The sequence below is a fragment of the Strix uralensis genome, chromosome 8, assembly GCF_047716275.1.
Source record: "Strix uralensis isolate ZFMK-TIS-50842 chromosome 8, bStrUra1, whole genome shotgun sequence".
Lineage (NCBI taxonomy): Eukaryota > Metazoa > Chordata > Aves > Strigiformes > Strigidae > Strix > Strix uralensis.
Genome location: NC_133979.1, coordinates 32,069,823 through 32,096,177, shown reverse-complemented (window position 1 = coordinate 32,096,177; position 26,355 = coordinate 32,069,823). Strand labels below are relative to the sequence as shown.

General features: G+C 45.2%; 1 protein-coding gene across 1 annotated transcript in view; it reads left to right on the top strand.

Annotated features, from left to right (window-relative positions):
• The window catches only part of TNN (tenascin N), a 29,892-nt gene that overhangs the window by 2,676 nt on the left and 861 nt on the right, over positions 1–26,355 (top strand). Inside the window, exons 2-16 of the mRNA XM_074877273.1 lie at positions 3,448–3,903; positions 4,887–5,264; positions 8,641–8,904; positions 9,790–9,975; positions 10,492–10,581; positions 12,531–12,794; positions 15,684–15,947; positions 16,933–17,196; positions 18,157–18,420; positions 20,998–21,128; positions 21,645–21,777; positions 22,630–22,781; positions 23,885–23,981; positions 24,652–24,819; positions 25,508–25,671. Of these exons, the coding sequence (XP_074733374.1) occupies positions 3,492–3,903; positions 4,887–5,264; positions 8,641–8,904; positions 9,790–9,975; positions 10,492–10,581; positions 12,531–12,794; positions 15,684–15,947; positions 16,933–17,196; positions 18,157–18,420; positions 20,998–21,128; positions 21,645–21,777; positions 22,630–22,781; positions 23,885–23,981; positions 24,652–24,819; positions 25,508–25,671 (3,231 nt within the window). The 5' untranslated portion in view covers positions 3,448–3,491. The remainder of the gene's footprint in view (positions 1–3,447; positions 3,904–4,886; positions 5,265–8,640; positions 8,905–9,789; positions 9,976–10,491; positions 10,582–12,530; positions 12,795–15,683; positions 15,948–16,932; positions 17,197–18,156; positions 18,421–20,997; positions 21,129–21,644; positions 21,778–22,629; positions 22,782–23,884; positions 23,982–24,651; positions 24,820–25,507; positions 25,672–26,355) is intronic.

Genomic DNA, 26,355 nt, shown 5'->3' with positions numbered 1-26,355 from the left:
ATCTTCAAGCACTGTCCTGTAGGATGGAAAAAAAGACTTACAGAGTTAGATTATTGGAGTCTTTCACATTAATACTGTAGGTTCTCTCCAGGTTTGATCATCCCATGCTTTCCTCTGCAAAGGTTGGAAAGATGTGAGCAGGGCTTCTTCCACTCATCTCCTTAGGAGAATCTTCGTGCCTAGTAGATCTGTTAGGCATTCTTTCCTAGATTAGTCCTTTCCCTAATCTGCTATTATTGCCAGTTATATGTATGACATGATATTCTCCACGAAGAGTCAGTTAAACCCACTTTTTAACAGCAGGGGAAAATCTCTTTATTACATGATGAGGAAGCCAAAAAAGTTGTCCTCTTTCATTATGCTTGACAGAAATGCTTATGTTCAGGCTTTTTCCTCCAAAATGATCTCTAAGCCCAGGAAAATCTGAAATCAATTTGTGGTTCCCATGAAGCCCTAATTAGTAATGACATCATGTTACAACCCAGAATGCTATTCAGCACTTGCTGCTGAGCAAAGGGATTTTGTGCATGTGTGTCTCTGGGCTGGTGGGGTGGTTTGGGGAACTCATCTCCAGGGGTTTGGAAATCAACCCCATAAAACAAAGCTTTTGGGGTTCCCTGCAATGGTCTATGGTGAGAATCTGTAGAATTTAGACCTTACATTTGTTCAGAGCTTTGAAGCAATCTCTTATGACTTGATTTATTTCAGAAGTCTGCACAGCAGAAAAAGAAAAGTATAGTTAGTCTCTGTGGCCCTTTCAGGGAGAGGAGTCTTGGGAAGCAGAATAGCAGCTGGGTCAGGGTGGGAAAAGTGCATCTTTGGGAGGTACCTGCAAAACCTCAGGAGATGGAGATAGGGAAGAAGCCTTGCCTTTGCAGAGCAACATTCTTCCCCCCCACCCCCCCCTTCTTACTGTAAGAGAAGTGCTGAGTGGAGGGGGAAAAAACCCAGCCAAACAAATTGGTACTTGGGAATAAGCAGCAGACAAGCAGAGATAATTCCCTTATTTTATATTATTCATATAAGATAAAGAATTGTAGACTGAATCTTGAATTCCACACCCTATTTGGGTTGATGTCAGTGATGATTTTGCTTGGAGAGATGCACTAAAGTGGCCTGCAATATAGGTAGGTATAATATGTATTTCCAATGGTGGTGCTTTTTTGTCTGTTTTTTAGCAACCAAAGCCTCATGTTTCTGAGCATGAAGGACACCTTCCTGTAGCTGTGCTGCCAATGGTAGGGCAGGAGTCTAATAGTAGGGATATTTCCAAAGTTTTGGCAGACATTTAGGAGGTACAAGGATGTTTCACAGAAACAGTTGATTTTCATCATAGCTCAGGATTCTATGACTTTCAGAAATGTCATTATAATGGAAATAGCAGAGGAGCTGAAAACTTAGTATGATTCTTTAGGAGTGGAGTCCTCAGTTACTTCCGAGAGTATTATCTGGGGCAGCACTATTATCTGGGTTCAGATGTGCTGTTACTATGGATACATGTTGGCCAAATGCTTTCTAGTTATCGCACTACCTAATTTAGCGCTTAAATAATGTTTTTCTCTTCTACTTGTGCAATGAATAACATGACTGCTTAGTAAGTCACATATGGTGGCATTTTGTATTTGCATCCTGTGATATGAAATTCTAAGGATTTAACCAAGTATGTATCACCTCCTGTACAGATTGACATCTACCATTAATGCCAAAATTTAGTTTGTAACGTTGAATAAGCCAACTGATAAATTTAGGTTGCTAACTTTACATTTTATCCTTCCGCCCATGTTTGCTCAGTTTCTTCCTTCCTGTTATTCTTGTCTATGAGGTGTTCATTTCTTAAGTCCAAAATTCTTGCTTGGTTTACAGCACAAAACTTTTACAGCAAACAGTCTTGTTTCTGTTGAAGACTTTACCTGAATACTTCAAATGTTTGGTTTTGACCTCTAAATGTCAATGCAGTTAAACAGGAATATTTATTTATTTTTAAGTCTTAATTTTGAGACTTAATCAGCCTGAAAACAAGCTTTACCTATTTATGCAGTGTAGGAAAGAAGGAAGCCTTTTGAAATAAAACTACAGGAAAGCAAATGGGTTTACAGCACATCCTCTCTCTCCATGTGTTAACAGATTTGCTCTAGTAGCTTCTAAATGAACCTTGCCAATGCTGAGATAACAAATCAGAAAACTGAGTCAAAGCAAAATAAGCTTGAAATCCCTCAAGTGAATCCAGTGTTCAGGGACACAAAATGCCAATGCATTGGTTTTAAATGGAGGAAATTTTTAAATTCTCCCCAATCCGGTTAACAATGCTCTATACTAAAAGAAGAGGATGGTTTTGATTTTATGTATCATTTGAGTCCAGTGGTGAAGACCTGGTAATTTAAATCTAAAGGGCCTTTTTAAAGTGGTGGACTAAATCAAAAATCATCAACATGAGACCTTGAAGCTGAAGACAGCAGGTTCAGCTCTGTCAGGACAGTCGTACCCAAAGCGAGGGTTTTGTGAGATGTAATCAACAACACATGTGAAGCCAGGTGAGGATGTCAGTCCTGCCTCTACAGAGCAGATGTCCTCAGCTCCACAGAAACTCAGCTTCCCTCCTCCTCTATTTCCAGCAGGCAGAGGCAGCGATGAGGACTCCAAGACTGGGGCTGACACTTGGTCAGGTCAGCGCATGAGGGGCACTTACAGAACCACAGGCTGTGAGTGATGGGAGAAGGAAAGGGCTGTTTAACAGTGTGCTGCAGAAGGCTGTGAGTTGTTTCCCAGCTACATGCAGACGTGTCTAGTCTATCCCAGTGAGACCTCTTCTGTGGTGCACTTCTCTTAGCTGATCTCCCTCCGTGAGAAAGCGCTCTACACTTACAGTCCCTGTAGAAACTGGCCCTTGGCATCCCCTTCAACACCTTCGCAATGTGAAAACACTTCCACCCATGCCTGAAATGCAGCTGTCCTGGGAAAGATATCTCATAGGGTGATGCTTGTAAACTGAGCAAAGCATCCTCCCAGACTTCTTGTACTGAAAGATCAATGTCAGCTCTCCAAATTTTTCATGCATGCAGCAGCAACGCAGTTATCACGCTTCTAGCTGAAAACCATCCAAGCTGCTGGAGACTGCCACGGCCAAAAAAGACGATCAGTAGTCCAGATTGCAGCTGGGAGACTGATACAATGTCTATCGTAACTGCAGGGGAATAAGAATTGCTATGGCATAATTGATAATTGTGGTGAATCATGATACTATGTCTTATTTGAAGGTTGCAAACTTAAAGGTCCTAGTTGGGGTGGATCTAGAGGGTCTTTTGTATCTAACTCATCCAGTGGCTCCTTTTCAGGTACTTACCAACCTAGTACTGAATCAGGGCAAAACAAATAATTTGTCCTTTAGAAAATGATGAAAACCAGCTTTATGATCACCCTTCTTACTTTTTGTTTTCTTCTTGAAAGCAGCTGTGCTGTTTGAGGGGTCAGTGCTTCCTCTGAAAACCTGCCAGATGGATTTCCAGAGCTGTCTTGCCTTCCCAATGGCAGTATTGCTGTGTTATGCTCTTCAGACATCTGCTGCTCAACATCCTGCATCTCACAACTGCACCAGCAGTGGTCAAAGAATATCCTTCAGCCACTCCTACAAGATTGACCTGCCTGCGTCCTCCCAGCTTAAGGTGGAAGCAGATCCATTACAACATGAAGACAACAGTGAGGTGCAGCTAGATCCTGGGGAGGCCGAGGAAAACGAGGAGCAGAATATAATCTTTAGGCACAACATTCATGTGCATGCACTCAAAGAGGGCTGTGAAACTTCGCCCCACATTAAGGGTCTGTTTGAAAGGATGGAGAAGCTTGAAAAAGAAGTGGCGGAGCTGAGACAAGTTTGCAGCCCTCAGAAGTGCTGTGGGGGAAGCCAAGGTAAGTAACAATTACAGTATCTGTTCTTACATTCTAGATCTAGCCTATTTACTGCAGAGATTTGGGGGCTGGAATCCATTTGTCAGGTTACTGAGGGTTCTTCATGCGCGAAATGCTTGAGTCCTACAGATGGGTTGGTGCTCTGGTTTCTGTGATGTGAAAGGAAATCTGAAGGTCCAAAATGTGATAGTACATACTGCTTCTGGAACCGGCACAGAAGAAATCTCCCCAGGCATCTCCCAGAAGTGGAAGGGAACAAGTTCCTGAGTTTCCCATAGGTGGGAGTATTCAATGGAGGAATTTCTGGAGGACAGGAGGGTGGAAGAGGGAGGCACTTCTTGTTGCTGTCCTTCCTTTCTCATTTTTGCCTCCAGAATTTTGCAGTTATTGAGAATTTGCCTTTTTATTTTCTCCTTTATAACTGAATAAATGAAGAGTGGAATTGATGATGATGTTTTGTGGTGGCCACTGGCTTGGCTTGTGATCAGAGTTTTATAGCGTTGGGCCTCTAAGAAAACATTTAACAAACTGATATTGTTTGGGGAATGGAGAGAGGGAGAAGTGCTAAGTCTTTGCTTATGTGGAAAATACAGATGAGAATAACGTGCTCTCCATCTTTATAATAACTGTGGTGGGAAATGGTGAACTTAAGTTAAAGCCAGAAAGATTCAGGTCAGAGACTGTGAAAAGCTTTCTGATTGACTCTCTGGGGTGGTTGTGGAATCTGCATTCTGGCTGAATACGGACAAATGCTTTGGGAAAGGCAGAGTGGAGCTGGACCTGGCGCAGATGGACAAGGTGATGTCTTCAGGTCTTTTTCAGCCCATATTTTCCAGTGATATTTATGCTTTCCCTTTAATGACCTTGAACACACCTTTGCACTATTGTCCATTGCTATGTTCCTAATTTTTTTTTTTTTTTTCAATTTCCTCTCATCTGTGTGTCACACTTGCTGTTGTGCATCATGGTGCTGCTCTGGCCAGGTGTCTCACATTGCAGCGGCCATGGGACTTTCCTCGATGAGACTTGCAGCTGTAAGTGTGCTGAAGGCTGGGAGGGCAGTGACTGCTCCCGCCCCACCTGTCCCAGCCACTGCAGCGGCCACGGGCGCTGCGATGGTGGGAAGTGTATCTGTGATGAGCATCACTTCGGGGAGGACTGCAGCCAGCAGCTCTGTCCTGAGAACTGCAGCGGCAACGGGATCTGTGACACAGCCAAAGGGGTCTGCCAGTGCCACGAGGAGTTCATCGGAGAGGACTGCAGCGAGAAACGATGTCCTGGGGACTGCAGTGGCAATGGCTTCTGTGACACAGGAGAGTGCTACTGCCATGATGGCTTCTTTGGCCTTGACTGCTCCCAGGGTAAGACATACCTGTGAGTTATTTCTCCCTTCTTTCTTTCTTTCAATCAGCGTTTCCCTCTCTACCTCCCATAAACATTTGGTTAATCCTGTAGGTAAGCCAAGCCTGGGGTCACCATGTTCCTCTTATTGTTCCCCCCGGGCTAGGGGTTGCTGACTGGACCTTATCTTCAGGAATTGCCTGGAAAACTGTTCTGAATTGGGAAAGGTGGAAATGCAGTTAAAGGTAGTGCTAGCACAAGCCTGTGTGTAGCAGCTGAAGGAGAGAGCAAAACTGGGTATGGAGCCTGCAATTAGAGGGAGCCACAGTCTGTTTCTTGACATACAAATGAGACAATAGAAGGTAAAATCATGTTCGCTGCAGTATGCACTGCTTGCTGACAAGGTAGTTGATCTGAGTGAGACAAAGGGTACATAAATCCTTTAAATAGCCTCCCTTTGAAGTGAGATCTTTGGGAAACTCGCCCTTATCCTGCTTTGTTACAAGGCAGTAGGATTTGCCTGAGAAGACCTGACTGAGCTGACCTTGACATGTGTGTCCTGCAGTTTCTCCTTAATTCTGAAAAATCTATAATCTCCCTATAACCACAGATTGATACTCCAGGCTTCAGCACTCGGCCTTTTACCCTGGAAGCTGCCTTTCCTTCTCAGCGCATCACTGCTTGGTCTAGTTTCTCACAGCTCCTCATGAAGGAGAAGTAGGTAACAACCACACACCAGGTATTGCTCATTAAGGGTTCACAGTGACCTTACTCAGGTTTTTTCTGCTCTGGATCATCCCTCACCTTTCAGGCTTTATCTATCTGCTTAGAGACTCACCTTTTATTTTAAAGATTATTAGCTCAAATTCTTCATCTAAAGAACTGTGCATCAAAACTTCACTCCTACCCCTTCCACACTATGCAGAGATGTTTCTCTGTGGCTCCAGCACTCTTCTCTCCTGTCAATAGACTGGGATTTGCTGCTCAGGAGGCAGCACCTTTACAGTGGTGTCAAGCAGAAGAGTTTCTCCCAGAGCAGAAGCAACTTTCCCAGAGAATTGCTGTCCAGCCAGCCTCTCCCAAAGGCCTGGCTGGGCCCAGCCTTGGATCCGCTTCCTTACACAACATCAGCAGCTGTTTTACAGGCTGTGAAAGCGGCCTCTGTTCTCCAAGTGAGCAAGCACTACAGAGTTAATGCGTGTAGCACAATCCATTTTGCTACTGTTTCTAGCACTACACTTAAAAACTTTTTAAAGTCCAAAGGCAAATGGTTCCCGTGTCAGCATCTGTAGCCAAGCTCTTGTCTCCTGTAGATGTCAAATTGCCTTTTCTGTTCTAATTTGGGTTAGATTTCTGCATCCTGTGGGATTTACATTGAGCACTGTTTTTATTTATTTATCAATATTATTATTATCTTCTCTTTTCATGTGTCTCAGATCATGAAATGACATATTTTGTTGTATATTGCCACGGTAACTAGAATGTCTGAACATTTAGAAGTTACTACCAAGCATGCAACAGTATAATTAGTGTTTTGCAATTCCTTCTGAAGGAGAAATAGAGGACAGGGACACATTGAAGTGCAGGTATTGGTTTGTGCTCTCTCTGGACTTTGTTTACTGGTACTCCAAAATAGCACTGTGGGGTATCTGAAGATGAATAAACCAGTGGTTTAAAACAAGGGTAACCACAGAAACAGTTTTTTGGTACCTCAGCACAATATTAATTTAACCAGGAAGTCTTTGTGTTGATGCTGTCATCAGGAAATTGGAAAAGAAAACAGAGGGACTCTCTGCTGTTCCCCGGGGAGGAGGGTTCCCAACAAGCCTGGTGTGTGCTCTCAGCCCAGCGCTGGGTCTGTAAATGAGCTGCTCCTTTCCTGCTCGCTTCAGCCATTAGGGCCTCAGCCGGCTTCCGCAGGAGAAGCTGCCTGATGGAGAGAGATTGATGAGAGTGAGCAGAACGCAAGATGGACTCTGCACAGCCCACGACCACCCGTCCTCCTAATTCACCTCAGCAATTAGTGCTGTGCCTGTGAGGAACCCTTTCGCTTCAGGCTAGGAGGCTCTCTGCTGTCGGAGAGCAAGGGCAGGAGGTTTTCAAGGGTTACCAAGTCCAGGCAGTGCCTCCTTCCCCTTCACCCCCGGCCCTGACCAGGTGTGTCCTTGTCAAGTCCTGAAGTGCCTGGGTTTGTAACGTTGGCTGGAGAAGATGGCTCTGGTGCATCTCAGGGCAGAGCAAAAAAACACTTTGCAAAAATAGATTCTCCTGGGCTAGACAGTCACTGCCTTTGCAAGAAGCCCTCATCAAAACGCCCTGCTCGGAAACACAAACTGTCCTAGGCTTTGTTTTAAAGAGATGATACTGGTTTCTTATGCCACAACTCTCCTCTTCAGAGAGGCAGATGCAATCCTCTTCCAAACTATGCTTAGACAAGGGATAAACCACACCATATGTATTTAGGTACTTTATTATTTTACTGCAAAGCTGGATTATTGAAATCCAGCTTCTATATTACAAGGAGAGGCAGGATGAATGTTCTCATCTTCTGTTCAAAGTTTTCATCAAAAGCAATGGCATGTACATACTGAGGGTGGAATTTGGTGAGAGCTGTGAATTACACAAGGGAATGAATGCTGCCTTTCAAGTGAGAACAATCTCATGATGTTTTCTGACCTAATGTTGCTGACACATGCCTTTTTACAGATACTTGCTATCTATTTTTTCCTATTGGTTAGTGCCTTGCTCATGAAATACAGCTGGTAGATGGTCTGATCAGTTTGTGATGTGCTTACTTGCAATTAAAATCGGGTAAACTTTCTGACAGATGTTCTACGTTGACTTGCTTTCAAGGGCTGCTTCAAGACGCTGCTGAGCTGTCTGTCTTGTGGTAAAATGATTAAAGCACTGTTGGTGTCCCGAAATTTATTATTTGCAGCAGGTCTCTTCCAGCTACCAAGTGTAAGTTTCCATCAGTATAAAAGCTCAGCTTTCTACCTTTGCCATGGAGAAGCTGTGTTCCCAGTTTTGGAGACCAGTCAACGTTTTGAAATAACTCTGACAGTCATATGAAAAGAAGGTTTTGGCTCGTCTTTTTCTTCCTAGAGGCACTGGAAGGGACAGCTTTATGAGAGAGTTTTTCTCATGCCAGTGTGGGTTAGAAGCTGGAAAGAGTCATCCAGGAAATTAGTGTATTTGTTACTGACTGCAGTATTCATTTGTATTTAATGATATGCTGTTGAGCAGAAAGAATTGAACAAATCCAAGATGACTACAGACTGGGAGTCCCAGTTCTGCATTCTCTCTGCATTCAAAATAGGTTTGAAAAAACTTCTTGCTTGGCCGTGTGACAAGACATCATCCTCATTGCAATTTTGTAATTTGTTTCTCTTCTAGTGCTTGCACCTCAGAACCTGGAGCTGCTGAACTCCACAGAGAACTCTCTGGCTGTCAGCTGGGATCCAGCGATTGATGTGGATAATTACCTCATTAACTATTATCCAGTAGGGTATCAGATGTTGGCAAAAGAAGTCCATGTGCCCAAAGAGCAGCTCGGCTATGAGATTGTGGGTCTCCACCCTGGCACCACATACAATGTCACGCTTCGTTATGTGATGGAGGGGATTGCCAGTGAGCCCAAGTACCTAGAAGCAAGTACAGGTAGGAGCAGACGGTATTTTTCTTCAGTCAGAAGTTGTCGATCTTTAAAGTTAGAATGAAGCAAATCCTTTGGCTTTGCAGGTTTGTAACATCCTGTCTGTGTGCTGGAGAGCACTTTCTCTTCCCAGCCTCCATTGCAGTTTTCTGTCACTGTTCTTTTCTGGAGTATCTGTTACCAGATATGTATCATTAGGGCTGAATGTATTGCACATTTCCTCTCCTTCCCTTTATCTTGTCCAAATCCTACTTGTGTTGACACCCCTGAATTCCAGGGAATCCGTAAGGTTGCCTGCTGCAAGAAGCAGGAATGGAAGCATGCAAGATAAAGTCAGCACATTATTAAGAACAATGCACTGTTTGACTGGATGCAGAAGGGACTTTAAAGTAGGCAGGATGTTATTCCTAGGTACTAATTTGCCAAGTGTGTCTGCAACAGCGAGGTTTCCTCCTAGTCTCTTCCCAGGACTAAATGAGCCTGATGCTACTGAGGTTAGGAGGTTGAGTGTGGAAGGACTGCATAGTTGAAGCAGTTTCTCGAGAACTGAAATGCTGTTTTTTTAGCAGCTGATATTATGCTGTCTGCCTGCACTTGGCAAAAACAGTGAAAAGTTTGGTTATTTTGACATTTTTCTTGCTTCTAGCATAACAGGTGGGAGCTGAAAACCAGAAAACTCTTGAGTTGGAGTGTTACCATGGATAAAACTAAGCCTGTTGAAATAATGATTGTGCTGTACTTGCTTAAGTCTTCAGTTTGGCTGAGGAAAATGTCTTGGGTCTCAGAGCAGGTGCCTGGGCAGGGAGAAGGACTGTTTAGTAACTTCCTATCTTATATTCACCTTTTTGTGCTGATGCTGGTTCCTCACGGCCCTCTGATGTCCTCCCCAGTCCTGTCTGCACTCAATGCCATCTGGGTGACGGAGGAGATGGAGCACTCCCTGGAAGTGGAGTGGGAGAACCCACCAACAGATGTGGATTATTACAAGCTGAAGTTCAGATCCCTGATGGAGGTGGATGAGAAGCAGGTCATGGTGCCCAAAAGCAATGACCCTAAGAGCAGACACATCATGACTGGTGAGTACTCGTGGGTATTCCAAACCAGGCAGGGGCAGGGAGAAGTGGCAGGAGTGATTGATGGTCAGGCCATTGTCCTGAGGCAATTCTTCTCTCGTGTGCGGATGGCCAGTTTTCCTTCACCTCGTGCCTGCTGTATTGGAGTTTCCCTATTCCATAATGATAGGTGTCTCCACAGGGGGGAAGCTTCCATGTCCTGTGGACAGCAAGTTTCAAGGCATATAAATTCAGCTTTAATTCTGTCCTTGTTAGGAATAATATTCTTCTGTTTCAGAGCTGGTAACACTGATGTTATGGAAATCCCCGCTTGCTATAGTCAATGTACATCCTAAGGGCAAGCCTGGACCAAAAGTGCTATCAAGGCATTCTCAAGACAAAAGGAAGTTAGGTAGAAGTCTAAACTTTAAGTTCCTCTCTGCTACAAACCTAGAACAGATAGATTAAACAAAATAGCTTTTTTAAGAAAAATTACTGTCTTCCCTAACTGTTGGTAATACTCCCTTTTGCTATTTGTAGGCCTGAAACCTGGCACAGAGTACGAGGTCACTGTCATACCTGTGAAAGATGATACAGAGGGGGAACCATCCTCAGTGAGTGGTAGGACTGGTACGTGGGAAGTTTCTTTTATGATAGTGATGTTACCACAGGGTTTGGGGACAGATCTGTCAAGATTGCCGTACAAAGGGTTGGCTGCTTCTTCATGCATGACCTGCAGCCAGGTCTGCTATATCCTGTTTAAGCTTGTCTGCTCTGTATATTAAACACTAAATCTAACCCTAGCTCAGTCTTTTGCCTTGGTTTTACAACTACAGTAACTTCACCCTTAACTTGACCGACAGCTCCAGCCAGACACAGGATAAACAGAGTAAACTGGCCTTGGTACGTAATAACAACCCTCAAACGTGCTCAGAGCTAGGTCCAGCAGTGACTCAAAGTTTGCTGGTTCATGACTTCTCTAACTAGAATATTGACAGGATGAGTTTGCTTAAGCCTAGCACACACAGTTTGTGGTCTGGGTATGGCCCTTCATTGTGGATCCTCTGGGCAGCTGCTGCTGACTGCCCTGCAGCTATTAGCTGCTGCTCATTTGTCTGGTCTCTGACCCCAGGAGCAATAAGGAGGAGGAGAAGTTCTTCCTCCTTTCTGTATTGCCTGGCTCCAGAATTATTTTTCTGTTCACCAGACTGAACAGAACAGCTGAACTGAGGAGCAGATCAGTGCACCATCGCCAGGCCTGCATTTCCCCTGGGGACTGTAGTCCCAGCCCGCTGTGTGGTCTGATCCACCTCCCCCGTGGAGGTGAAGTCATGCTTGCCCAGCAGGCTGCACAGTGGCACAGCCCTTGCATTGCTGGGGTAGCTTGAGTCTTCGCTTCTTACATGTGAAATGACTGAAGAGGCTTCAGCTACTTGCTGGCCCTTAGAGCTCAAAGCTTTGGACTGTTTCATCTTGTGACAGACCCCAGGTCAGACATAGTTCTCTCCCCACGCTGGAGATCACAGAAACATCTTTAAGCTGACTTTTGCCCCAACCATGTGCTCAGTACAGCTCAGAAGGCCTGGTAGGTTCTACTGTCACCTGTTATTTTTCCTGTAACCAGCAGCCTAGCCATTCCAGACCTGAATGTTAAAGCAGATCTGGAAATCCTGTTGGTTCACTGATGCGTCAAAAAAATGGCAGGATATTTTTGAGGTATTATATTGCAAGAGAGATCTTGCAAAATTTCAAACTCTCATTCTACCTGTAAGATTCTGGAAACTCTGAAATTCAGCTCTCTTACAAAAGGGTAGGTGTGCTGCATGCAAAGACTGAAAAATCCCAAATCAGGCCTGACATTCCTGAGGTTGTCTTGTAAGTTATTCCATTAAAAGAATATTGATTTTAAAACAACAAAACCTACAAGCTCCATACTGCCATTGTAAGGCTGCTCTTCCCTGTGTAGATTCTGATTATTTGGAACATCCTTGGCTTGTGTTTTCAAGCTGTTCTTCACAGACATGGGGGCTGCAAAACTTCTTAAAAAGAAAAAAAAAAATCCACAATGAGTAATCCTGTTCATATTCTTATGTAACCCCTGGAATTTAGGAGCTGTGACTAAGACAAATACCAGCTATTGCAAGAGCTACCACTAAACTGATTCATCACCTAAAATAGCAGAAGCCTTGGGGGAGTCTGAGAGACAGGTCTGCAGGGTGGGCAGGCTGACACCGGAAGCAGAGGAGGGATGGGGCCTGTACTTGGTGCTGTGAGGAAGGCAAGTGAGAAGGTAATGCTCAAGTTGGTACCTGTGGAAGGTGAGGCAGGTAGCCTGCAAGCTCTTCCTGCAGGAAGAATGGTAGAACAGTCCTGCTTTTTCCTCACTCTGACCATGCTGGTTTCTCATGGCTGCCTGCCTTTCTCGAGGGGCTGTAGGGGGGAACCTAGGTGGCTCTGTGTTTTAGCTGGCCAAAGCAGCAAGGCAAAGATGAAGGAAATATGCACATGTTGTGACAGGTATTGTAGTGGTTTAATTCAGCTGGAGTTTCCTAATCCTGCCATTTGAAATGTTCTCTCAGGAATTGATAGTCCAACCAATGTGGCAACTGACCGAGTGACAGAAGATACAGCCACTGTCTCATGGAATAAAGTTGAGGCTCCCATAGACAGGTACATGGTGACATACGCCTCAGCTGATGGGGACACCAAGGAAATAGAGGTGGGGAGTGAAAATTATGTCATCACCTTACTGGATCTGAAGCCAGGCATGGAATATGTCATCCACATCTGGGCAGAGAAGGGGCCCCAGAGGAGCAAGAAGGCAAGCACCAGAGCTGTGACAGGTGAGTTTTCACAGCAGCAGTGGAGGGAGCTGAGTTTGAATTTCAAACTCCTTCATCAATTTTACTTGTTTTAGTAAAGCTTCTCTTGCTTTGCACGGGTTTTAGTGAGGCAAAAAATTAATGTTATTCTTACTAGTGTGACTGAACAGCTTGACCACACTTTGTTTTGAGTCCTGTTGTGGACAGGCCCTATGGCAAGGCACCAGTTACTGTCAGTATAGAGAACAGTGAAACACAGCCAGAACTAAAGCCTTGTAACTGGAATGTGTAATTCATGTCTTGCCTTTTAAATGCCGTAAACCACCTCCGAGCTTTTCTTTGGGTGACTGTTGTGGCTTATCCCAACAGGAGGGAGGGCTCATACACATTTTGCATAGATAGTCATAACAGAGTGTTTGTTAAAAAGGGAAAACAAATTTATTTGGATCGTGGCATAAATTAAGAATCACGTGGGGAATCAAATCTCCCCAAGAGGACATTTGGTCATTGTCCCTTGGTGACAGGGAGTCACCATTGGATGGGTGCTTGCAGCAGCATCTGCAGCTGGATTAGGAAACTCCTTGAATTGCTGTTGTGCTCAGTTTTTATAATCCAGCCAGCCATGGTCCAATGTGGCTGGGTGTACATGAGCAGTTTCTACTGACTATTTACAAATGTCTTGTCTATGTGCCATCTCCACTTCTACAGCAAAAATTACTTCGGGGAGTGTTTGGGATGCTCCCCTTGGGATGTTAACCAACACATTTAAGCATATAAATCGGACTAGACATAACAGGAGCTGCCTCAGGGAATTTGTAGGGCTGTCTGAAGTTCCCACCCAGAGGGGATCAGTAAGGATCAGTCAAATGCTTAATTATGAAGCTTAGTCAATCACCTACTTTGAGGTTGGCCCATTGTCTCCAGCCAGCCCATGTTCTCACTGATACAGGTGACTGGCTGGGAAGCTCCTGGACCACCCAGGGAGTTAGAAAGTTAAATGCACAGCCCATACCCAGCTGCAGTGCAATTATAACTAGAGAACAAACTTGATTTTCATATCACTTGATTTTCCTATTACACAAGAAAATCATTCACTTGATTTTTCTTGGCACATCTTATAAGACTAACTAGCTGAGCTGTGATTATTCAAATACAGGCTCCCAGTGCACACTGCTCTAGGGTGACACAAACGAGCCTCAGCATCTTTCATTAAAATGAGAAGTAATGTATTTTCATCTCACAAAAGAGGTGAGATTAGTACACACAGGTGGAAAATCACAACTTTTACCATGTGTGGTAAATCATAGTGCAGCTAAGCTGGTGTGTTGTAAGTTATAGTGTGGCTGTCAGATCACTGTGCATTTGGGCCCTGGGGTTTAGAGCCTGCAGCAGAATAAGCCAGAGTAGGAAATACTGTTCCAATAATTTGGGAGGCATCTGCAAGTCCTTCATTGCTCAGGCTGTTAGTTCAGTGAAGAAAAAAAATAAAAAGGCAAACAACAAAAAACCATGTTCTGTGTAAAGGTCGTGGGCTGTTGGGCTGTCCTTGAAGGGCCATGTTCCCATAGGCTGTCTTGTGATAGTGACTTAAGGCTTCTGAAATCTAGCATTGACTTTCCATCTGTTAAAAGGGGAGGGGAACGACTGTAATAATGGGAGGAGATTGAAAGTGGCTTTTTTCTAGTGGAGAATGTGAACATAGTCCTCACTATGTGCCATTGCCTGCTTCTTCACCTTCAAACTTAAAACAATTGCCAGTCTAGTGTCCATGTAGTGGCCAGGTGGCTGACAGAAGACACAGTCACAGTCTCCTCTGAGACACGGGTATTTGGTGAGATACAACACAACTGATGGGGTCACAGAGGACATGGAGGCAGGAAAGGACAAGAGCGTCACTGCTTGACAGGACTGAAGCCGAGCACAAAAGTGTGCCACCAGTCTCTGGGCAGAGAGGGGAGTCCAGCAGACATCAGAGCTGTGACAGGAAGTTTTCTTTAGTATGAAATAGTCTTGTTCCAGGAGAGCAGCGTTTCAGACAGAGATTCTAAGCAGGTGATTTGGTTTTTGAGTTAATTTCCAGAGCAACCCAGGCAAGAGGTAGTGATCTTCAGAAAGCAAAAGACAATAATACCGTAATCTGCACGGGTTTTCCTCTCTGCCTGTGCAGGGTTGGCCATGCTTTTGTCGCTCCCCAACGAAGAGCCCTGCTGTTGCAGCTGTGAGGAGGAGACCTAGACCCCAGCAGAACCAGCCACCTCCCAGCTTTGTAGTTCAGGCCCATCCTTGATTAAGAAATAAAGGATGAGAAGTGGAAGAAATTGGCAGGGCCCTTGAGGGGAAGGAGTAAGCGTAGCCTTGTTGGGACAACCTGTGTTCTTCACTCCTAACTGGTCCTGCAGAAATCAGCAGTTCGGCTCACCCAGTGCAGCAGCAGAGGGCTGACTGGCCCTGCCAGGGCTCGGCCACACTGGCACTGATGTGCGAGTGTGTGTACCAGTGTGTCAAGAATGGCAGGACTTCCAAGCAGTTAGCACCCTTGTTTAGCCTACCTCACACTGTACTCAACAGTACAAAATGATTTGGCTCCACAAATGGGGATATCTAGTGGGACTCGCTTAAGTGTCAGTTTTTACACTGCATGATCAAAACACAATTTATAGCTAAAGATAAAACTTGTATTAGATTTACCAGTTTGAGCTGGAGAAAAAAACAAGCAAGCTTTTGGACACATGAGCCCTTTTTGGTCATAGAATCATTTCTCAAAGCTTATCTGTTTTTCCAAATATATTTGATAGTCTAATAAAACATACTACCTCTGCCTATAAAACTTGTGTTCTCTGTGTCTTTAGACCACTGTGATTACCACAGCACTATTCTAAAACTTCTAATAATTATGACTTTTACTTACAGAAATTGACAGCCCAACTGAGCTGTTGACTGACCAAGTGACAGAGGATGCAATTACTGTTTCCTGGAAGAAAGTCCAGGCTTCAATAGACAGATACAGAGTGAGCTACACCTCAGCTAATGGGGACACAGAGGAGAGAGAGGTAGAGAAAGACAAGAATGTCACTACCTTGGCAGGACTGAAGCCAGGCACAGAGTATGTCATTTATATCTGCGCAGAAAAGGGAGAACAAAAGAGCAAGAGGGCCAGCACTGAGGCTGTGACAGGTAAGTGGGCAGTAGGTTTTGTTAAGAGTATGAGTTAACAGCCCAGCTTTGCCTTAACACTGCCTTTCTGAGACAGTTTCACAGCAGAGGGAGATTCAGGCTTAACAGGCCAAGCATCTTGCTGTGAAACCTATTCAGCATCATCACAGAGAGATTCTAATTACCTGTGTGTACTACAAATGGGCTGTGTTGTGATTACCAATGGGAATTAGGGAAAATGAAGCCTTTGCAGCAGTGTCTCTTATGTGTTTGTATAGTCATGTTTATTTTAATTGGTTAATTTGTTTATCCTTCATCATGGAATAGGGAAATGCTCAGTTCCTTTTTGCTGATGAAGAAACTGAAGTGTAGAGAGATTAATAGCATGCAGGATCCCTTTTCTTGCAATAGGATGATTAATCCTTGTTCCTCAATTGTTCTTACCAGGACTTTTTCCCCTGTGCAGCCAGGTTCAGAAGGTGCAGTGATCTGCCCAGTGTGAGGGTTACTGGTTTATAACAACATTGTAAAGATGAATGTCTGAATTGATTGCAAGTGGTTGCAGGTGTTTACAAGAGCTATGCTCTAGGTCAGGCACTCGCTGAAGGAAGATGAATAAATGCATACCTGGGTCATCCTGGTCTCTTAACAAAAGAGCTTTGGTTGTTTTCTCACTTTCTGGACAGATGACACGTATGTGAGCTTCAGTGGCTTGTGACCATAAGAAAACAAGAAAGTAACAGTATCTTGCTTTGCTTTGCAAGGGCTCTTTTCTGTCCAGGCCAGGACTGGCTGTGCTGTTCTGTAGGAAAGCTTCTATAAGGATTAAAGACAGACCCCAGTCAAACCATCTCAGACCTTGACACCTCCCAGCTTTGTGGGTCCAATCAATGTGTGATCAGAAATAGGACTTGAAAAAGAAAGAAATGGGCAAAGCCCTTGAGGTGAAGGAGTGTCACAGTCCAGCCTATGACAACCTGTGTTCTTCATTTCTAACTGTCTGCAGAAATTGACAGCCCGGCTCACCTGGTGACTGACCAAGTGACAGAGAACGCAGCCACCATCTCCTGGGACAGGGTCCAGGCTCTCATAGATAGGTACATGGTGAACTACACCTCTGTTGATGGTGACACAGAGGAGATGGAAGTGGAAAAGAACAAGACTACCATGACTCTGACAGGACTGAAGCCTGGCATTGAATATGCCATCTTCCTCTGGGCAGAGAAAGGAAACCAGCAGAGCAAGAAGATCAGCACTGAGGCAGTGACAGGTATTCCAGAGAGTATTTGTGCTTCTACATGACACTATGTCATGGAGGTGATCTCAGTTTCTATCCTGTTTTCTTCTGGCCTGTTGCAGAGCATATACTAGACACCAGGTTGTCTTGTGGTCACTTATGATGTGGGGGCATCTGTGCTACAGGCACCTTCGAGCTTCAGATAGACATGGTGCCAAGTCTAGAGAACTTTGAGGAACTGATGACTGCTCTGTTAGTTCAGGAAATATCAGCCTAGTGGGAGCTTCACAGCACTTTGCTAAAGCACTGTGGTTCTCACGTATCAGCTTTGACTGCTCTTTTTAGTCTTTAGGTATGCTAAGCTTTGCAGGTATGGCTTGAGCTCTGCCCCACAGTATGCACTACTGCTGTAGAATCTTGCCTAAACTTAGGATGGTTCAACTAGTGTCATTGATAAGAATAGTACTTATAACCAAGACTTGGAAGGAGGCACCCCTATTTTAATCGTCTTCTCCCAAAACATGACAGGGTAGCAAATGGCTTGAGCCTGGATCTTAACGATCAGTAATTCCCTTTGTATAATGAAGGCTTTTGCGTACAGAAGTTGGCTGCTTGGCTAGGCTGAAGGCTGACTGATTGGCAGAGGACACTGCTAGCATTTCCTGGGAATGAGGGAGAGATGGGGCAGGACACAGGTCTTGCTATCTTGATTAGTTTGAAGCCAGATGTGGTGTGCATCATCATCTGCACTCCCGAGGCCTCTGTCTGAAGATGGCCGTGTCTCAGTGCCTTACCTTGCCTTACTCCAGTTTTGCATTGTCGTTAGCAAGCGTGGGATCAGCCACTGAGACCCAGTAAAGCTACAGATGAGTTAGTCCTTGTTGTCCTTCACCTCCTTAGGGTAGGATCATGGGGCTTTAGAAAGCAAAAGTTTTAAGGGAAACGTGTGTCTTTTAGTTAACCACACTTCCTACTCTGCGCTTTATTTCTTAGAGGTGGACAGCCCAAAGAATCTGGTCACTGACCGAGTGACAGAGGACTCGGCCACCATCTCTTGGGATAGTGTCCAAGCTCCCATAGACAGGTATATGGTGAGCTATGCTTCTGCTGATGGGGACACCAAGGACATAGAAGTGGGGAAGGACAGGAACATTACCATCCTGACAGGACTGAAACCAGGCATGAAGTTCACCATCCATCTCTGGGCAGAGTTGGGAAGTAAGCAGAGCAAGAGGGCAAGCACTGACATGCTGACAGGTAACTGTGGGCAGAAGGGAAAGGACAGGGAGTAGAAGAACCCTACTCACTTGTTTTATGTTTCATGATCTCTCCTGGGTAATGAAGATACATAGTGTTAAACCCATTCTGGAGGTAAGTGTGTGAGTATAGACTACTGTAATGGAGACTGCTGCTGTAGATGATTATAGAAGAGGCAGATGTCATAATGACAGCTGATGGTACCCAGCTTATTTCACTAGTCCTTAATCAAAAGCATGCAGTGCTTCATGTGCTGCTATCGAGCCTAACAATAACAGAGGTTTAACAACCAAAGTTAAACCTTTTTAGAATCGGGGGCAGTTAAAAATAATGGCCTGCCCTTTGACTCGTGACCTTAGACTGGTCCTAGGAGACTGCCAAGCAGGCTTAAATCTGTCCTGTTCAGTCAGCCGTAAGGATTATGGTGTACTGGGAACATTTCAGGGTCACACCATATCTATTGGCCTTGCTAATGTACTTTTTCTTAGATGATGAATCAAGCTGGTGTGAGACAGAACAGCTGAAGCTTGGATTTAGGGCAAGATGCCAAACAGTTCCCCAGTGCTTACAGAGGTCAAGGGCAGCTGATGGGGACAAATGGAGATCTCTTGAGGCCAAAAGACTGGACCGATCTGGATCTAGAAATGCAAGGAGAGTTTCAGCAAATTGAAATGGTTTTTTGAACCAGAATGGAAATGGAGACACCTGGAAATTTCACATGAACTGAAACTGCTGGGAGAGGAAATGTATTTAGCATTAGTAGGGATATTTTTGAAATACCTGCACAAAAACCCCATGTACTCTTTTTTTTTTTGGGGGGGTGTGTGTGTTATATTTCCAAAAGAAATGACACCTCTGCTAAAATAATACAACTTCTGAGGAAAAAAAAAAAAGATTGTCTTGCTCAAGGTGATGGCTGATTATTCTGTAGTATTAAAAGCGGCTGTGGCAGGGAGCTCTTCTGCGGTGGTCTCCTTCACCCGTGGAAACTGCTGACAGCCCTTTAAAAGCAGTGCTGTGAAACTGTAGCCTCTAAGGCTGCTTTTCCGTCCTTGCTTCTCGTCATGAATTGGTACCTTTTAGCTCCCTCTACTGTCCAGAGGGAGGTATACATGTAGTGAGCTAGTCTGAGAAGGTTTCTGGGTCATTTTACTTAAAGCAATTCTTTAGCAGTCTCCCAAATGAAGCGTGAGTTCATTAGATAACGAACTAATGCTTAACTCATGAGCCTGGTGAAACGTTGTTGTCAGTTATAATCATCAGCCAATGTTTTAAACAACATGCTGTGTGTACTTTGTTGTTACTGTCCCTGTTGTTCTCCTTATATATGTGGTGTTTTGATTTCTTCTCTGCCTTTGTGCGTGTTTTAAGTGGTAACCTAATGCACGAGGAGAGCAGCATTTCCTGGGAGAAGCCACACTGTGCCACACTCCTGCTTTATCTAAGACAGACATAGCTTGGCCTTGTCTTTCTCCATGGCCTTTTTGCAACTGTAATATTTCACTGATGTATTATAATTGTTGTTATGCTTATCCTCATAGCACTCTTCAAGGTCTGGGAAGCATTGTTGCCTGGTTTATATGGAGAAGAACTGAATTGACAATGACATGTCCGTAGTGCCCCAGGGAGGTTTGTGGAAGAGCAGGGAATTGAGATGAATTATTCAGTTATAGTTTGCTATAAACTCAGGTGTGCTTCAGGGTTGGAGCACTCTTCCCTGAAGGCCATCACTGCCCACCAAGAACCTTTTCTCTAAAACTTGGAAAGCCAGACAAACCTTATTCCTTAAATTGTTTTCCTAAAGATGTTCCCAAAATTTATAGAATATATCAAGCACAGGATGAAAATTAGGGAGAGGCTGCTTCCATTGTTGTTACTTCCAACTGAGCTTTAGAAATTCCTTTTATCCTGAGGGAAGCACTGCAGCCCTGTTGTGAGTATCTCATAAGATACTTTTTGACAACTGCTGTGAACTGGCATTGCTTAAAAATAATTCTGTTCTTCTCCTCATGCTGAACTTGGGCAGTCTGACTGCACAGGAAAAGTCTGGCTAAGTCTTTCATGTTGGTGAAGGAGCTGGTGTGCCATATACAGCACAGACTAAACTGTAAAGCTGTGGCTTTCTTTGTATTTCTGTGTTTACTAAAGAAGGCTGAAGCATGACAACAATAAAGCGTGTGAAGTCACTCTTCATCTGCAGTAGGGAAACAGGGGGTAGGGACTCTCAGCAGTCCACACTAGGGCCATGCTTCAGGATTGGGGCATGGAGCCCAAACCTGACCTATCTGTGAATTCTCCTCAGAGATGAGCCTGATGAAGACTCTCAGGCAGACGTGTCAGGAGCTCCTGGGTCCTGTACAGTTGAACCAGTTGCAGGGCTTGCAGAACATTCCAAACCACATCTGTAGCAGACCTCAACATGTTTGGTCTGGGCTTGTGCTGCTTACTAGCTATGAAGGACACTGGGTGACTTCTGTCCTTCCCAGTTAACAGCATTAGGCATTGAAAGCTCAGCCCAAGCCCTGCAGTTGCTGTCTTTAATTTATGCAACGGGACTTGAATTTTCTTTTTCAATAGAGATTGATCCTCCCAAGAACCTCCGTGTATCAGATGTGACTCATTCTACTGGCATGGTTACCTGGACTCCTCCTGCAGCACAGATCGATGGCTACACTCTGACCTACCAGGGTCAAGATGGCACAAGCAAGGTACAGTGAATTCCTCAGTCCTGCAGACCCCACCGAGATCACCCCTATGATTATGGGTTCTGCCAGTTGGGTCTTGTGGGTATATGAACAACAGAAAAACAACTTTGAGGGGGAATCTATGCTATCCATGGCCCAGGGAGGGAAAGTTTAAGGAAGGAGATGTGCTACTGTCATGAGTAGAAGCTGTGGAGGGACTCTGTGACAGTGGAATGCCTCTTCCCAATAGATCTCCAGGTGCAGAGAGCTTGTTTGCTTCTTCACTTCACTTTTCTAACTAAGGGCAGAACTCACCAGGGATAGAGTGTCCTCAGTGTCCTGACAGTGTTTCCTGAGACCCTGCCTCAAATCCTCCTTCTGAGGAGATGGACTCCATGTTTCAAGGATATACAGCGAATGTGCCTGTCTGAACTCTACAAGAAAAGCCCGTAAATGCATATGGAGTATAAGGCCCTGTGGTCCAGAAAAGCTAAATGCTTCTCAGAGTTGGGTTGACCTTTGATCTGTTTTATTTGGCAGGAAGTACAGCTGGGTGCTAGCGAACAACGGTTTGTGCTGGAAGGACTGGAACAAGGAGTGAGGTATACCATCTTTGTGATGGCCTATAAGGGAGATCGCCAGAGCAGAAAGACAGATGCTGCCTTCTCAACAGGTAGGAATTGGCCTTAGGTGTTGCATTTTTTTTCCTGTGCTCTGCAGCTGTCGTGCTTTATGGTGGAGGTCAGAGATGGAGTTTGTGTTCTACAGATGCATTGGGAAACTATGTGATCTTAAGCAAACCATCTAGCAAATCGCTGATGCGTGTCCTGGCTGGGTGTCCATTGTAAGCCACACCATCTGGAAGCTTGGAAACACAACAGGATAGTGTGAGGGGAGATTGCCCACGCTGGTCAGCACTGCTGGCAAACCTTGCTAGCCAAGCGCAGGACAAAGCCTGCTGGTGAGCTGCCAGTGGGCAGGAGAGGTGATGATACGCTAGAGATCTTTCTGCACCATCCTAAGTAATGGCAGGGCACAGCTGTTTAAGTACTCTCATGGCATTGGGTAGCTGCCCGTGTTTTCAGAGGTCAGGAAATATGCACCAGAATGGCAGTGAATTAAAGAAAATCTCACACCAGCTTGCTGTGGGAGCCTCTCGTACTGTGCCAGTGCCCACAGGCGTTGCCAACTGTGGACAAATTGTGAAATGCAGAGGAATTATAATCCCTGTTTACTGGCACTCCCACCTTCACAATCAAGGGCTCCTCTTCCTGCTCTCACTGCAACCCAAGAGTGTGACTCTTGCAGCCTCTGGGGACCCCATCCATGTGCCAGCACCCAGGCAGTGGCGAAGGCTGCCAGCAGCAACCTGCTGATGCCACTGGGCACTGTGTGAGTGCTGCTGCTTGCTCTACTTCTCTTCCAGTACCGTTGTCCTTAGGAGATTCCTAAGGGTGTGAAATGCCTCTCCCAGCTCTATGGCCTGCTTTGCTGATGTGAAGTTTTGCCCCCTCTGTTCTCACAGTTGGCTTCCTCTACCCATACCCCGCGGACTGCAGCCAGGCACAGCAGAATGGAAATGTCTCCAGCGGCGTTTACACCATTTACCTCAACGGGGAGGGCAGCAGGCCGATGCAGGTGTACTGTGACATGACCACTGATGGAGGCGGGTGGACAGTGAGTGATTCTCTCCTCCACTTCGGCTTTTTTTTATAAATATAATCAAGTGGACCTGGTACTGGTGTTAGCTGAGGCTCCTTTTGCTCTACTGCACTATGGTGTTTCAGCTTCTGGCTTGATGGAGTGGCGTGTTTTAGGAAGGGTGGTGGATGCTGATGTACCCCCTCAGACTGTCAATAAGGCTTCTGTGGGAGGCTGAATGGCTCAAAGGCTTTTTCACTGTTTGGTCATGAATGCCACACAGGCTTATGTTATTGCCGATGGAGGGCAGTGACTGAGTTATGACAAGTTAATGTGTTACCTCTTGCCAGTTGGGTCATGGGAGTTGTCTATGAGGGGGATTCAGACCTGTTGTAAAGATGAGGCAGTACAGCTCAGCTTAACTGCCTTACATAATGGGTTAACTAAACTATATTATCTCATCTCGACTACAGTATAAGGTTATGTGTATGGACAGTTAACACAGTTCAGCTGATGTCTGTTAGTATTTTAAATGCTACTGCTGTGAGCATGCACCAGGATTCTGACTGCACAGTAGTTGTCAAGTGGCTCAAAGGCAGAAGGACAGATGCTTTGAAGTGGGGAATGTGTATGAACATTGAAGGAGTGAATCTGAGGGTCTCTGATAGCTGTCTTCCTAAACAACCAAATGAAAATATCTTTATTCTCTTTTTCATTGTTCCTATTCAGTGATAAGGGATTTTCTCCACTGAAATAATTTGTTGTGTGTTATTGCCCAAGTCTCTGATTTTGGTGAAGTTTAGAAACCAAAATGCCTTGTGGATCTTGTCTCTAAGCCTGCTTCGTCTGAGTGTTTAGATCACACTCAGATTTGTGCTGTCCATGGGCATTTGTGGAAAGTAAACTGTAAAATTTGCACAACTAAGTATTCACCCCGGTGCTTATGTGCAGTCAGAAAATGGAAGTGGATTCCTGTGTGTACTCTGCTCAGGTGCTGTGTACCATCAGCTAGAGTTTTCTGTTCCTGAATGCTTTACCTTTTTGTCTGTGTTTGAATCAGGATGAGCTTTCTCATCCCCATCCTCCTTGTCTCTCCTCAGCCTGTCATAAACTCTCACTTAGCAATCCTTGCTTTGCAGGTGTTCCAGAGGCGGAGCACTGGCGAGGTGGATTTCTACAAACGCTGGAAAAATTATGTGGAGGGCTTTGGAGATCCCACTGGAGAATTTTGGCTTGGTACAGTACATGGGTGTTACCAGTGAAGAGCTGAAGATTAGTTCTGTAGAAGCATCTCAATGCTGAAATATCCAGCCCCCTGAGCCTGCAGTCTCTAAGTGTTAGCTTTTGTGTCTTCCCTAGAAATGTCATTGAGGGATCTCTGAAGGCCCACTAAATATTTCTACTGACATCTTTGGGCTTTGGAGCAGTCCCAGAGCAGGCCAAACTCTGGAAGGGTTTATTTCAGGCATGTGTCTTGCTGTGAGAGGAGAAATAAAGAAATTGTGTTGGTGAAAATCCAGACTAGGATATGACACAAAACTTGGTGTACTCGGTCATTTTTTGTCTGTCATGTTCTGTTAGTGAACTCCGTGTGGATCAGAGAATCCAGCACTAAATAGGCCAGGGTCTTTGGAGCAAGAGTCTTTAAATGTTCTGGGAAAAATAATGTTGTACTACAGCCAGTCTTGTGCTGGTTTAGGCTGTTTGTTTTTTCTGATACTGCTGTCTCTTGCCAGAAAATGAGATAAGACAGCATAAACTTGGCAAAATGTCACAACAGCATCAAGCAGGAAAGGAGGGAGGCAGGAAATAGCTGATTTAACCAAAATGGCCATAGGGTGAGAGTCCAGGACTGCAAAGGTGAACAGGCTTTTCCCTTTTAAGAGTAATTCTTTTTTTCTTCTAGGTCTTGACAAGCTGCACAATCTCACAAGCAGCAGCCCCATCCGTTATGAGCTCCGGGTGGATTTGCGGACAGCCAGCGAATCTGTCTATGCTGTCTATGACTTCTTCCAGGTTGCCTCGAGCAGGGACAGATACAAGCTGTCGGTGGGGAATTACAGAGGCAATGCTGGTGAGGAGTGCCTTCCACTTGTGCTGTCTCTGCTTAGCACAGGGAAGCAAATGCTGGGACCCGTGTATTTGTTTTGCCAGTAGCGTGGGAGCTCGTTAGGTCGGGTTAGATCAGATGCAGTTCTTTCTGAGGAGAGAAGTCTGTACTTCCGAAGAAGGCTGAGGAGAGTCTGCCCACGGGCCTGTCTCCTGCTGAAGACAGGAGAGAATTGCTTTTCTGTGGGGAAGAGAGGGCTCTGTTATCTAGTGAAACACCAGCTGAAAAGGCAGACTGGGAAGCATTTCCATGAGGTAACCTGTGCTGATGGGGGAGCAACTTCTGGGGCCCCCCAACTGAGAAGTCCAAAGAAAGTGGCTTTTGTTCTGGATGGGAGTTTGCTCAACAGCAGCAGCTGTCCTGGTGCTGGCTTCTATCACTGGTAAATCCTTACCATTGCCATAATGTCCATAGTCTCCCACTTATCCTTTAATATCCTCTTGCCCTAAGGTTTAGATCTTCAGCTGGGAGGATCCAGCCCTTGGACGTGCTCTCTAATAGCAGCCCTTTAGAAATTATTGTCCAGCCCTATCCTGTGCTGTTGCTCTTCCCCTGACAGGCCTGCTGTGTTCTGCCTGAAGGGTGTAAAAGCCCTCAGGCTGAGCAACTGTAGTATCTTACTCCTACTCATGTCTTTCATCCCTTCCTTTAGGGGATGCGATGACCTACCACAATGGCTGGAAGTTCACAACGTGGGACAGGGACAATGATGTGGCTCTCAGCAACTGTGCTCTGACACACCATGGGGCGTGGTGGTATAAGAACTGCCACTTGGCCAACCTCAATGGGAAATACGGGGAGAGCAAGCACAGCGAGGTGAGTTGCAGAGCTCTGTGTGGTGGTAAGCTCTTCTCCCTCGCCTGGAGAAAACACAAGGAGGGGATGTCTCTCCTTGGAGCAGGAGAGGTTGCCCAGGCTATCATTTGAAAAGAAAATGATCCATAAGGAAACCTATAGCTCTTACTCTGTCCTTCCTGGATCCAGAGGACTTGAGCTCATGGCCCCCTGATTCCAGTGGGCAGAGATACTTGAGATGGAGCTGTCTTGATTTCTGAGGGAAACACATAAGAAACACTCACTAGGAGCCACACTGGGATGCTGGCTCACTGTCTCATGTAGCCTACAGCTTGGCTTTCAGTGCATGCCTTGCTGTGCATCTCATTGTACAGGCTTATGTTGGGCTTGAAGATGGCTCACTCCTGTTGTGTTCCAAACTGGACAGAGATTTGATTTATCTGAGGAGTGTCTAGAAGACTGATGATAATTACGGTCAAAAGCTGGTGAACAATAGAATCACAGAATCATCTAGGTTGGAAAAGACCTTCAAGATCATCTGGTCCAACCATTAACCTCACACTGACTGTTCTCAACTCCACCAGATCCCTCAGCGCTGGGTCAACCCGACTCTTCAACCCCTCCAGGGATGGGGACTCCCCCCCTGCCCTGGGCAGCCCATTCCAACGCCCAACAACCCCTTCTGCAAAGAAATACTTCCTAAGA